Source organism: Fukomys damarensis, unplaced genomic scaffold (genome assembly GCF_012274545.1).
Source record: "Fukomys damarensis isolate Sample0158 unplaced genomic scaffold, DMR_v1.0_HiC HiC_scaffold_39, whole genome shotgun sequence".
Taxonomy (NCBI): Eukaryota; Metazoa; Chordata; class Mammalia; order Rodentia; family Bathyergidae; genus Fukomys; species Fukomys damarensis.
Window position 1 is genome coordinate 65,515,110 of NW_022900951.1, and position 14,714 is coordinate 65,529,823.

Below are 14,714 nucleotides of genomic sequence, written 5' to 3' on the forward strand. Positions count from 1 at the left end.
AAAAAAAAAAAAAAAAAATGGAGAAAAATTTTTGGACTCATTTCATTTTTTTTATTGACTTTATTAAGTGAGTATATTTTCCTCTGCATCTTCTTTACCTGTTACTTTAATGCTTTTAAATTCCCTTTACTCTTTAACATGATCCTTCATCTTTTATTTCCTCCTCATTTTAGTTTTCTTTATTTTTTGAAGTTTACTTCTTTCATTCTTTCATTTCCCCTCCCATCTTTAATAGTATACATTTTTTATTAATCTTTATTGATTTAATTATGATATTTATTTAGAATTATTTTATATTTTCAATAGTGATATTTAATAAATATTTACTGTAAAGTAGTGTTTGGTTTGTCTTTGTGTCCGTATTACAATTTTAGATTTTTTTTTTCATTGGTAGGGGGGTGGTACATGGTAGCTTTTATTGGTTAATACAGTATGTCATTAACCATATTGTGTTTGACTCTATTATTATTGTGGCTACTGTTGCTATTGCCGTGGTGGCGCAGAGTTTGCCATTATCCTTTTTTTCTTCTGTATGCTAATATCTGGTACGTATTTATGTTACCAACTACACTGCAGTCCATTTCTAGAGCACAAGGTGTAGAGATAATTATACTGCATACTTCCCTTTCAAATTTACATAGATGGTTAGGTTGGGCTTGCAAGGCAGGCCACCAAACCACTGAGCTAAATCTTGGGCCAGAAGCAAAGGCCTATAGACAGCTACACCTAAGGTGAATCACTGAAAAGCAGACACTAACTGAAAAGATAGCCATATTACGAACAAATACTTTCACAAAAGTTTTCAAACTGCAGCACATGCACACATGAAAAAACAATAGAAGCATAAGAAGTCAAGGCCAAAACATGCTTCCAAAAATTACCAACACAATCAAAGCAGGAAAACCCCATGAGGCATCAACAAAGAGGAAATAAAAAGTCACACAGCTGAATTTATGAAAAATGGTAAAAAAGGAGAAAAAAACAGATCAATAAGGTGCTCCACAAATTCAAAGACAATATAACTAAACAGAGAAAGGATTTAATAAATGAAACAAACAAACAATGAGTTTATAGAAAACACTAATAAGAAACTTTTTGGGATAAACAAAATGATACAAAACATAAATGACCAGTTTAGCAAAAAATTGGAGTCCATAAAAATGTAGTAAAAAGAAATCCAGATAAAAATTATATTGAAAGTGTTGGCAGCAGAAGTAAGCAATGTGAAGACAGTGTAGGAGAACTATAAGATAAGGCTGAGGCCAGTCACTGTGTACTCAGAGATATGTTAAAAACTACAGAACATGAAAAATGGATCCAACAGCTGTTATGTGTTGTAAAAAAACTAAAGTAATATTAATTGGAATTAGTGAAAAATCAGAAAACAATAAATAAATAAAAATGACATAAAAACCAGTTTACAGAAATCATAGTACCAAATGTTCTAAATATGGGTAAATAATTTAATATAGGAAAATCCTAGTGAAGTGTTGCAAATGCTAAAATAATATGATTTCCAACACAGACTGATAAACCCTGTGAAATTATCTATCAAAATTCATGGAGATATAAACTTTTATCATTACAAAGAGAACTAAACTTACAATCCAAACATTTTTCAAGGATATTCTAGAAAGAGAAAATGAAGCTAACAATGCCAAGAAGTCTAATAGAAGAAGATACTGGGCAAGGTGAATAGTTAATCAGAAAGGGGGAAAAAGGAAGCAGCAACAGGAAAATAATACAATGACAAAAATAAGTCAATAACTTTCAGTAATAATTAACAACGTGAATGTTCTCAACTGCCCAATCACAAGTCAGATTGGCAGAGTAGGTAAAAAAAACAATATCCAATAGTATACTGTATAAAATAAACACATTTTAAAAAACACATTTAATCCCAACAGAATATCACAGACTAAAAATCAAAGCATGGAAAGCAATGCTCCATGCAATAGGACCTCAAAAACACAGACGAGTAGCTATCGTATTTTCAAACAAAGGGAACTTCAAACCAAAACTGATCAGAAGAAGAAACAAAGATCACTATATAATGGATAAGTGAATAATTCAAGAGGGAAATATAACAATTATAAACATTTATGTACCAAGCCCAGGCACACCCAACTTCATAAAACAAAAACTGCTGCACATAAATGATCATATAAACATCAAGAAAATTATACTGGGGGACCTCAATACCACAGTCACAAATAGATCCATTAGACAAAAAAATTAACAAAGAAATATCAGACTTGATCCAGACCTTCCAACAAATGGATTTAATAGGTATCTACAGTGTTCTATCCAACACACAAAATACAAATTATTTTGGGTAGCACGTGTAACTTTCTCCAAGACAGAACAAATACTAGCCTATAACCCATGCTTAAGTAAATGCAAAAGAATCAAAATTATTCCATGCAAAGCAACCATAGAAATTATGTAAGCACATAGAAGTTAAACAATACTCTCTTGAATAGTCAGAAGAAATCAGACAGTTCCTAGGATCAAACAATAACACAAGTAGAACATAAGAGAAAATATAAGACAGAATGAAAGTATTTTTCAGAAAGAATGGTATAGTTGTGAGTCTCCACATCAAAAGAACAGAGTTAAGTCCAAATAAATAACCTAATAGTGGATCTCAAGGACCTAGAAAAATAAGTACAGTCAAAATCTAAAGCTAGTACAAGGAAAGAAATAAGATAAGGGCAAAATTAATGAAATTGAGACTAAAAGATACAAAGTATAAATAAAAAATCTGATTCTTCAAAAGAATATACAAAATGCAAAAACACAGCCAATCTTATCCAAAATGAGAGAAAAAAGATCCAAATCAATGCAATTACAAAAGAAAAAGGCTAAATCACAATGTACACAGCCAAAATCCAGAAGATTATTATCAAGAACATTGAGAGACTGTATCCAATAAATTAAAGAATGGATACCTAGATAAATATGAATTACCAAAATTGAATCCAGAAGATTAAAAAAAAGCACTGATAATTCAAGAACAGGCAATGAAATTGAGACAGTAATAAAAAAAATTTGCCAAGAAAATCATAGCACCCAATGGATTCAATACTAATTTTTAAAGAACATCAGGGAAGATATACTGTTAATATGCCTCAAACCCTTTAAGGAAATTGAAAGGGAAGGAATACTCCTAAAAGCATTCCTGGAGGTTAACATTAAACAAATTCCAAAACAAGACAAGGATGCAAATAAAAAAGAAAACTATATTTGGGCCAATCTCTTTATGAACAAAAACTCAAAAATCCTCCACAAGATTCTAGAAAACAGAATGTAACAAATCAAATAATAATGATGATGCATTATGACCAGGCAGGCTTCATCACAGGGATGTAGAGATGGTTCAACATATGCAAATGAAAACTTTAATATATCACATAAATAGATATACAAACAAAAAACATATGATCATCTCAAGAGCTATACAAACAAGTTGTTCACAAAATCCAAAATATTCACGATAAAATCTCTGAAGAAAATATGTATAAAAGAACCTTACCACAAACTGATAAAAACCATTTATGACAAACCTACTACCAATACCATATTAAATGTAAATCCCAATCAAAATACCAACAGCAGTTCTCACAAAACTAGAGAAATCAATCCTAAAGTTAATAGGGAACCAGAATAGACCGAGGATAGCAAAAGGAATCCTGGGTAGCAAGAGCTAAGCAGCAGACATCACAATCCCAGATTTCAAGTTCTATTACAAAACTACAGTAATAAAACAGCACTGTACTGGCACAAAAACAGACATGTGGGTCAATGAAACAAAACAGAGGCCGCATAAACAACCCAGACACATCTAACTGCCTGATCACTGACAAAGGGGCCAAAAGCCTATGTTGGAAGGAAAGATAGCCTCTATAGCAAATGTTGCTTGGAAAATTATATCCCCATGCAGAAGACTGGACCCACATCTCTCAATGTACACTACACTAAAATAAAAATTGATCAAAGCCTTAAATATTAAAAGAGAAACATTTAATCTTGTAGAAGAGATTTTAAAAAGTGAAATTCTTAAAGTAATGGGCAAGGTCAAGTAATGAAGCAAGGTCTTTCTGACAGAACCCCAATGGTACAACAAATAACATTTAGAATCAACAAATGGGATCATATCAAATGAAAAAGCTTTTGCATAACAAAAGAAACAATTAAGCAGAGTGACAAAACAACCTACTGAATGGGAAAAGAATGTTGAGAGCTACACCTCAGACAGAGGACTAATATCTAGAATACAAAAATAACTAAAAAAAATGGACCCCCCCAAAACAAAAGTCTAATCAATATTGAGCAAATGGATGAATAGACACTTCTATGAAGAAATACCAATGGCCAATAAACACAAAAAATTTTGGAGATCTCTGGCCATTAGAGAAATGCAAAGTAAAACAACAGAGATTCTATCTTACTCCAGAAAACATGGCATCAAGAAAGCAAATAATCCACCACCTGCCTCAAAAGTGCAAGGTCCTGAGTTCAATCCACAGTAAAAAAAAAAAAAAAAAAAAAAAAAAAAAAAAAAAAAAAAAAAAAAAGAAAAAAAAAAAGAAAGAAGGCATAATCAATACTGGTGAGGTTGCAAAAGAAAAGGAATCCTTTTACACTGTTGGTGGGAATGTCAATTAGTATTAACTACTATGAAAATCACCATGGAAAATCCTCAAAAAACTAACGATAGAAATTACGTTTAACCCAGCCATTTCCCTTGTAAAATTTCCCCCTAAAGGATGTAAACACATGTTATAACAGGGATACATGCATATCCGTTTTTATAATAGTCACAGCACATAATAGCTGTATTTTAGAACAGCCTACATGTCCCTCAACAGAATGGATAAATAAAATGTGGTATTTATACACAATGGAATATCTATCGGACATAAAAAAGCATAAACTTGAGTCATTTGTAGGAAAATGGAAGCATGTTGAAACAATAATGTTCAGTGAATTAATTCAGATGCAGAATCTTCATCATCTCATGATATCTCATATGAGAAACTCAAAATATAAATAAAAATTAGAGTAGACAGGAAACAGGGAGGTAAGACTTCACAAAAGAGAAGGGGACCAAAAGATGGAGAATGAGAGGGGAAGGGAATAAAAAAAGAATTATGATGTGTTACGTACTTGTACAAACTCTCATGATGTTATCCTATGTACTGAAAACATATACTAATAAAAAATATAAAAAGTAATAAAATTAAAGAATTACCCTTTGTGGATTCTTTAAGAAGTTTAAAAATGGCACATTTATGACACTTCTGCATATGCATAAATTTGTTTGTTAACTATTCAGAAGAAAAATACAAATGGAAAAACATATTCATTACCTTTCCAAATGATCCTTGACCAAGAACCTTGAGCAACTCAAACTGTGCAGGATCTGCTTTCTCATATCCTTCTTTAACATGATGAGTAATAGGGATTTCTTTAAAAATAGCTTCATCCTGTAAAAAATAAATCCAAACATTACTCAAATATAGTTTCAGTATCATGATTTCCAACTCCCTCAATCTAGCACAGAGATGTTTTTAGGCTAATAATACTCCCATTTCCCTATTTTCTAGCTTGATATGTAGATACCCCACCATCACCACCACCTGTCCTACCATATTATTTAATGTCAAGGAAGGCATGTGACATAAAATCTATATTTTAGCTTTCCAATGGGGAAGTGATAAAATGAAAGTGTTAACAACTGTGTCAAGACCTTCACTAGGAGTTTTACATGAGAGGCAGAGGCAGAGAAAGCCGAGCTAACACTTGCAGGAAATGGCAAAAAATGTAAACTTCAAGAGCTCTTTCAAACAATATTTCACTATATACTTTTAAATATTTTAATGTCAAATCAGTCATATCAGTTCAAATGAAACTGGCATAGAAAAATTAAACTTTCAGAGCTCAAACAAGTTTCTAGGTCGTGACCCTAATTTTATTGAAATTTTAAACGTAAATCATATGCAGGATTTCTCACTATCTGGGTCACCCATAAAGGAAGCCACCCAGAAAGTGTTTCTGCTTCTTGATACAGTGCTCCACTCAGCTGTGATGACTACTTGTGATTGTACTCACTAAAGACAGCACAGTAGCAATTAAAAATGCATCACATATCACAACATAACAAAGGCAGAAAGGATATCTAATCCAATATTCTCACTCTATAAGGAAAAAAAGACAAAATTTAAGATTACATGAGTACTTAATCATAATACCTGCAAGTCTTAGTAGCTTCCATTATACCATATTAATTCTTGTCTGAAAGTAGAATCTTCTTGATCTAAATTGATCAAGATTCATCCTGATTTAGCTTTCAATTAATTGATTAACCAATATTGATTGTGGCTAAATTGGACAAGTGTATGGTCTCAAATTAGACAGACTTCATGGCAGCTAAAATCGCTTCCATGTCATATAGGTAATCAGCCATTCACATTCTCAAGAGAGGTGCACTGGCAGAGGAATTGTAGATTTAGATAATGTGACCCACTACTTAAATAGAAATAAATAATTACCAACTCTGAAAATATGCCAATGTTTTTTTAATGTGTCAAAATAGGATTTCACCGGATCCTGTTAAATATCAGTGATTTGTAAGTATGTTTTTTAAAAATAAAATTTATTGTAAGTGACATTCCCTACCTGAAATAGGCCTAAGATAATTTTTTTTTCAATGCTGTAGATTACACCCAGTGCAAGCACTTTACCACTGAGTAAAAAAGTTGTGTACTTTTTTAAAAAGCAAACATAAATCAAGTACTCTGACCATGTGTCTGTAATCCCAATATTGGAGAAGTTGCAGCAGGAGGGTCATTTGAGCTGGAGAGTTCATGAATAGCAAGATAGTGAACCAAAAAGAACTGCATAAATATATACATTTTACCTGAAAATTTTGGATTTTATTAAAATATAGCATATTTTAGGTATTATTGGAATATATGTATCCCTAAAAACAATATATTTATATGCTAATTGATATTATGGTTATCTGAGTTTTCACTTATAGTACATTAGAAATAATTACAGGTTTGTAGAGCATTGAAAGAACACTAGAGGGGCAGGGATTTAGCTCAGTGGTGCTGCCACCTGCCTCGCAAGCACAAGGTCCCGAGTTTGATCCCTGGTACAAAAAGAAAAAGAAAAAGAAAAAAAATAATGAAAAAAAAGTAAGAACACTAGAAAAAGGATTATCAGACTTTAAGTTTTGTTCCTAGATCTGCAATGCTAATGTTAGCAGCCTTAGCCAAATTGCAAATCATGCTGTATACTTCACTTTTCTCACATAGCTACGGGGATTTGTTAGGTGGGCTTTTAAGGTCCCTTAAAGACTTGTGATCTACACTGAATACAATACAATAATTTTATGGTCAAGAAGGCAATTCAGATCCCTGGCATGTTTAAGATCATCACTATAAGAATGCATGAAAATGACATCAGTTTTTTTTAAGTATTCATATTTAGGAAACAACTGTAATCCAATTAGTTTCACCCAACCAAAATAAGTCTTCCAAATGAAAATGCTTGTCCAAGGACCCTTCTTCCTTTTATTAAAATCTATACATGCCTAAGTTTGAGAACACAATATGTCTTTCAGTTTTCAGCAGCAATAACCTAAAAATTTCCTAACAAGAAAATCTACTATATGAAAAAGAGCTCTATTCCCAGATACAACAGGGAATGTGGAAGGCTACTACTGGGCAGGGATGTCTGCTACATCATACAAAATTATTATACTGTATCTTCTTGATTTGTCTTTCTTTTCCACCAGGCTATGAGCTTCCTCAATGCAAGTATAACCACAGTTGGTTATGTATTCCTAAACACTCAGCACAATAATTATTTCATTGTATAGGAGCAGAAAGACAAAGCAATCATTGTCATTTTTAAAAAAGAATTGGAATAAAAATATACTTTAAAAAATAAAAATAAAATTTAAAATACATACATAACAGTAACTACATGATATAATGGATATAGCAATTTACTTGACTATAGTAATCACTTCACTATTTATATCAAATCATCATGTTGTGTATCTTATGTACAATAAAAAAGATTTTTAAATGTAAATTTAACCAATAAGAAAGATCAAAATTACTTTAAGGACCTTTTCATAACAGTATAACTTAACTTATATCCAGAATTTTTTGGGGGGGTAGGGTAAAATATCACATTTATTAAGTAACTGTTGATAATCAGAAAACCTATGAAGACTCAACTATAATCAAACTAGTATGCTCTAATTTCTAAATTCTATTACCATTGATTATGTGTTTAAATTCTGGTAGTTAGAACTTCTATAATGCTAGGTAAACAATGATAAAGTACCAAATAAAAGAAACTGTCAAATACTCTACTTCATTGTTTTGACAGCTGATTTATTTAGAGGGAAGAAATCACCTTTTAATCTGAACAAGAAAGAGATGAGAACATTGGCAATATACCTAATTATAAAATTTTCATAAGATTGTGGAACTAACTTTCATAAAAAGGTCAAAACAAAGACAGATTTTTAAAGTCTAAATTTATTGGGTTTTATGTAATAAGGCAATATCCATCTCTTTAAACATTCACTTTATTTGAGGCTAGACAGGTCAGTTTAGTAAAAAAAAAAAAAAGATAACCCTCAAACTGTTTATTCTACTTCCAAGGATCAGATTGTTTCCTTACCTATCAAATACTAATAGTACCTACTCCATTTATTTCAGATTTCAGTTACAAGAGGAACAATTAGAACTTTTATAAGTATAAGCCATCAAAACTTTTATGTTAAGGGACTTATTTATATAATTTATTTTTGTATACTGCATTATGTTGCATACATCTGTCTTTTAGTTATAGTGCCAAAAATTTTAGTTGAATGGTTATTGCTCAACTGAAAGTTTTACATGTTTGTACAAAGGTTTCAAAATTTAAAGAAAGGTCAATGAATACAAAGCAGAACTAAGGCACTAGCATTGTAAGGGAAGAAAAATACTGAAGTGTAGCCCAGTTACAATGTCAACCAAACTGGAAAGTTAAATGAAGGAAAAAAATTCACCATACAGTAAATTAGAAGGGAGATCAATAGGAAGTACAAAGTTCAAATACTTCTCCAAATTACAAATACCATTGTTTTAAAGGTAATTTAATGTCCATGCTAATTGGTTTCATTTGTAATACTAGTTTATCTTAGTTCATTGAGAAGAAAGCTTTGTGTTATTGTTTGTTTCTTTCTTATAAGAATCATTTTGGTTTATATCTTCTACTCTTTTGAGTAACTACTCTGATGAAAATAATATACAGTGTAATTATTATTATTCTTTTATTATTTGATTATAAAATTTTGTTTAATATCATAAAATAAAAAAAATCACCATACAGAAAACAGAACAAGTCCCAATTTGAAATGCTCCCTACTTAATTTTCCATATGAGGTTAATTATGTAAAATGTACTTTTTGTTTGTTCATTTGTTTTGTACTGGGGATCATACTCAGGACCTTAGACTTGCAAAGTAAAATGTACTTTGGAAAGGATTTTCAAAAGAATTTGTAAGAGAGACATATACTAAGAATGGTTTTCAAAATTAGAAATTTACAGCTTACAACACCAAAAACTTTGTTTTTATTTCGAATCTTCAGTTATATGCAACAGATACATGTCTGGGTAGTAAAACTCTAACTCAATTTAGAGACTACATTGCTTACCTTGTACTATTAGAATCTCAAAAGTATCACCTTTATTAAGTGATTCTTCCTTAAAATTTAGAAGATATATGTATTCTACCTTACAGAATAGCAAAGACTCCATAAAATAAATAAAAATGAATCATAAACTACCAATTTTAAAGTGGCTATTATATTGAGAACATATAAGAAATTAACTCATGTCAGCCATCTACCAAAGAATACATTTTTTTTTCTAAGCTTGACACTGCTAGAAGCAGGGCACCAGGTGGTTTTTATATCAGGTATCTTTTATCAGTGATCTATTACTTAATACTTACCAAATGGGAAGGTTTTCTTGAAAAATAGAAAATGCCTCATGAACAATATAGACACATTAAAATTACACCTACTATACATTCCAGCTTTGCTGATGATATGCTAGATATTTATGGAGTGTGAGAAGTATTTTATTTAACTTTGCTTGTTTTACCTGAAGAAAAGAGATTAAATGACCATGCAAATTTAAAGTAAAAATAATTTTAATGAAATAGATTAGTTGTCCAAATAAGTCAATTAAACAAACTACCATCAGGACGCATACATTTTTCAGGTCTGAAGATTGAACATAGGTCATTGGGGATGCAAACACATGCTCTACCACTTACCTATACCCCCAAAATTTAAAGTTCACATTTAAAGAACACTGTTTAAAGATTCTGTGTATCAGAGAGCAGTCTCTACAATCCTACACTATTGTATACCTAGATTGTACCAATAAACTCAATAAAAATAAAAAAATAAAGACAGATGATACCTAAAAAAATAAAATAAAAAAATAAAACAAAACCATACAGCTATAAGCATTATATTGGTATCAACAACCACAACCAAGAAATCCTACATGTGAAAATATTTCTTAAAAGTATTAAATTTATATGGTTAGTGTTCCTTATTGCTTATGTAGTTTTACTATGGCTACTAAGGTACTACACTAAGTACATTAGCCATCACAAAAAAAGTACATGGTGTCAAGTAGAGACCATAAATCAAATCCCTGACAGTGACTCTATTTCCTTATTCTCTAAAATTTCTATAGATAGTTTCCACAGAAGTTTATATTTTATTATACTTACTATTTAAATGTTACTAATATTAAATAAATTACAAAAGCTAAAATGACTGTATGTCTCTTTTTGTCAATTTAAATTGTTTCTTGGCAACTATCTGCAGAAATAATCACATAAAATATTTCAAAGGAGAATCTTGCGCAAACTCAATTTAAATCTCTTTGACAGGTTCTATGGAGATAAATACAGTTATGAATAAGTTTAAGAGGAAAAAAACAAAACTGATTTTGTTCACTACTAAATGAGAAAAAAATAGTATCTGTACTCTCCTTACTTTCCATTTCTCTGGGTCTATATAATATATGGCTAACCCAACAGGGGGCACACTGTGCTGTAAGTCTTGATTGTAGTATTTGCTAGAATTAGCACCTAGTGTAAATCACAAATTTCTCCAAATTTCAGTAGAACATTCAATATAAATAAAGGTATTACAAAGTATTTTCTTTGAGGCTCATTCTATATTAAAAATAAGCTATAATCCTATAAAAGTATTTATAGAAATGAGAACCATAAAATTAAAACATAAACATAGATGCCTACATTAGTCAACCATTTCCTAAAATTTTTAAGAATATTTTCTCATAAACTAGATCTTGTAAAATGAGAGTTTAGTATATTGGACTGGCACAGAATAACCTAAGAGCTTAAAAGTCTTTAAAACTAGCTAGAAACTTCTGAAATAACTTAGATTTAATCTTTTCTGGAAGATAGAAAATTGATTTTTAATTATTGCATGCTACATTTATAGTTCAATATTTCCAAGTTAGATCTGTTTCCACCCCGAAGTTTAAGATGATGTTATTCATATTAACTTAAAGGATTCTGCATTTAAGTAATGTAATTACACTTATACTGGTTCATTGCAAATTTACTCCACTATACTTATAATAGGTTATTCTTATGGCATGTGAATTTTATTTCAAGAAAGCTTTTTACTGAAAAATTATCTTGCACAAAAATTCCTGACAGGAAAATATGTTCTACACTTTGCACTGCAGTTTATGTATTAATAATTGCATCCAATTATAACTGACTTACCTGAAAAAGTTCTTTACCTGGGAAGTGTTTTTCTTCTTTCCTATTAATGTCTTTTCTTATATGATAAAAATGATGCTTAATAAATTAACAAGTGTACTTACAAGGCAGGAATCTGCTTCACCCTCATCCATTGGTTCATCAACCATTTTAAGATCATTTACCTGAAAAATAGTATTCAACAGTTGAAGTTCAGGATTATTAGGACAAGAGTAATAACTAAAAAAATATATTCAGGAATTTCCTTTCATAATTTAACAAGGTCCAAATTACTGAAAAACAAAGGACACAAAGATACTTAGAAGAGGTCACTATTAATATGGTTCTCAGACCGTCAGTGAGTATCCCTGACTTTTTCAGAACTTTATGCCTTTCTTTCATTGAGTACTTTAAATTTCATAAGCTACTATATAGAAAAATAAATTATAGGAGACAGATCCTTACAGTCACAGAAGAAAAATATTTCAAACACACAAAGCACAGTGATACTTATACTTTCCCTCCAATCAATAATTAAAGAGACTTTTTTTTTTTTTTTTTTTTTTTTTTACAGGCAGCGACATCACTGAGCTAAATCCCCCAACCCTCAACCAATAATTAAAGAAAAAGTACATATTGAGAATATAGATCAAGGGTCTCTAAACTATAACCTATGGGACAAATCTGGCCTGCCACCTATTTTGACACAAAATGTTACTGGAACACAGTCACACTCATCTTTTTAATACTATCTTCAGTTTTTTTCACACTATAAGAGCTGAATTGAGCAACTGTGACAGAGATTTTGTCCTACAGGGTAAGTATTTATTATTTGGTCATTTAGAGAAAAAGTCTTTCAATCCCTGATCTAAAGTATTTAAGAAACATGTAGTAGCAATCTGGTCTTTACAAAAACAAATTTTGGGACAGGGATTTAGCTCAGTAGTGGCCACCTGCCTGCAAGCGCAAGGTCCCAAGTTCGACCCCCGGTACCAAAAAAAAAAAACAGAATTTTTTTCACAGACTCTTTGTAAGAGTTCATAGAAAAATGTAAATTAATTAGAGCTATTGATAAAAACCAAAGTAGAATAAGTCCACTAAGCCTATTTCTCTCATAATTATAAATTAAAAGTGCTAGGCAGAATGCAAAAAAAGAAAAAAAACACTATCTATGGATTCTAGAAACTAAACATGACCTAGTAGGAGACAGTACACCATCTGTAAAAAATAAAAATAAAAAACTCCAAGGAATTTCCTAAGTTTATTTTCTACCAGTATACCCTAAATGTGACCCAAGGAGAGGGGACTCAAATACTTTAGGCATAAAGAGAAATCCCATTCTGTGGACAGTGTATCAGAAAAAGATTCACTTTTGAGTTGGTGTATATAGTATAACCTAGGTTTTCTAAACTTTGACTTTCCCTTTTTCAACTATCAGCACTATCAAATCAAGAGAAAACCTCCCTATCTGGCCTAAGAAAGTAAGAAAAGAGACTCTTGTGATTTGAAAATAAAGTGTGAGGGTAATATCAGTTAAATTTTTTTCACTTTCAATTTTACTTCAAGGACAGCCTCAATAGTACAGGCCTATGTAAGAGCATGAATGACTACGTCTTTGAGAGAAATGAGAACCCTCTCCAAAAAACAGCCAGCAAAAAGAGCCTATTGGAACTGGACAATTTGGGGAAAAAATCACAGGACATAATGTGAGAAAGAATTCCCCTAATTCTGTGTATGAAGCAATACAAGTTTTGGTCTCAACAGCAAATGCATATATGGGGATTATAGACAAAGAAGAATAACAGACTTTCAGAAATGAAATTATCATCAACCACAGAGCAAGTGTCAGACTACTCATTTTACTACCTAGTGTAGAGAGCAACAAATGTAGAGTACTGACACAGATCCTCTGAAAATCTCTGAAAATTAGGCCAATTATACAGAAAGGTAACTTGGGAGTCAGAATCAAACAAGACAGATTGCTAACTAAAACAAAAAAAAATCAATGGTATCAATTCCAAGATTAGTCTAACATTCAAATAAATGTGAAGGACTTTAAAACTGCTACCATAACTATGCTTCTTTGGATAAAAATAAACACACAAGAATGAAATGATAAGATTTCAGCACAGAAATAGAAACTATAAAAAGAATCAAACAATCTGAAACTAAAAATCATAATGAAGTTTTAAAAAATAGTGGCTAGCCTCAATAAAAGAATACAGATGAAAGAGGAAATAGTAAATTTGACAATAGAGTAGTAAAAATCATCCAATATAAAGAAAATAAAAATGATTAAAAACAAACCACTATACAACACAGGAATCCCACCACTGGACATTAAGGAAGTGATCAGAATATATGGTGAATATTTAATTGTTTCAAAAAATTTCTTACACTAACAGACACATTGTCACTAATTCCCTTCAAAATTCTCTCATTTTGAACACATCCTATGGTTCTTTTCATTTTTTGAAAGTTATTAAAATCCTCTTCATGAATGCCTTTATAAGATGTTATTTAAAAATGTGGTGAATACTGCTGCTGAGTGACATCCAAATGGAAGGTAGGCTTGTAAAAACATTACAGGTGTTTTGTCCACCTGATTCAACAGACCTGGCAGCATGTGATTTTTGGGATGCTCCACAGCATCAAAATGATCATAAAAGGTAAATATTCTGAATCAATTCAAAACTTTGAGGCAGCCCAGGTCAGCACAACTAAAAACACTTAAGAAAGAGGACTTATTTACACAAGATTTAGTTCAGAAAGCATCAAGAACATGGGATAAATGTGTTCAAAGCAAAGGAGAGTACTGTGAGGGGAATTAATATCAATACCTTCTACTGTAATAAACTTTTAAAAAATTTGTCATACTAGAGATC

The 14,714-nt window shown here is 31.1% G+C and overlaps 1 protein-coding gene across 1 annotated transcript in view; it reads right to left on the reverse strand.

Moving 5' to 3' along the window:
- Positions 1 to 14,714, reverse strand: part of Rps6ka6 (ribosomal protein S6 kinase A6) — a 168,624-nt gene that overhangs the window by 99,029 nt on the left and 54,881 nt on the right. Inside the window, exons 2-3 of the mRNA XM_010612862.2 lie at positions 11,955 to 12,014; positions 5,373 to 5,489 (exon numbers count right to left, since the gene is read on the reverse strand). Of these exons, the coding sequence (XP_010611164.2) occupies positions 5,373 to 5,489; positions 11,955 to 12,014 (177 nt within the window). The remainder of the gene's footprint in view (positions 1 to 5,372; positions 5,490 to 11,954; positions 12,015 to 14,714) is intronic.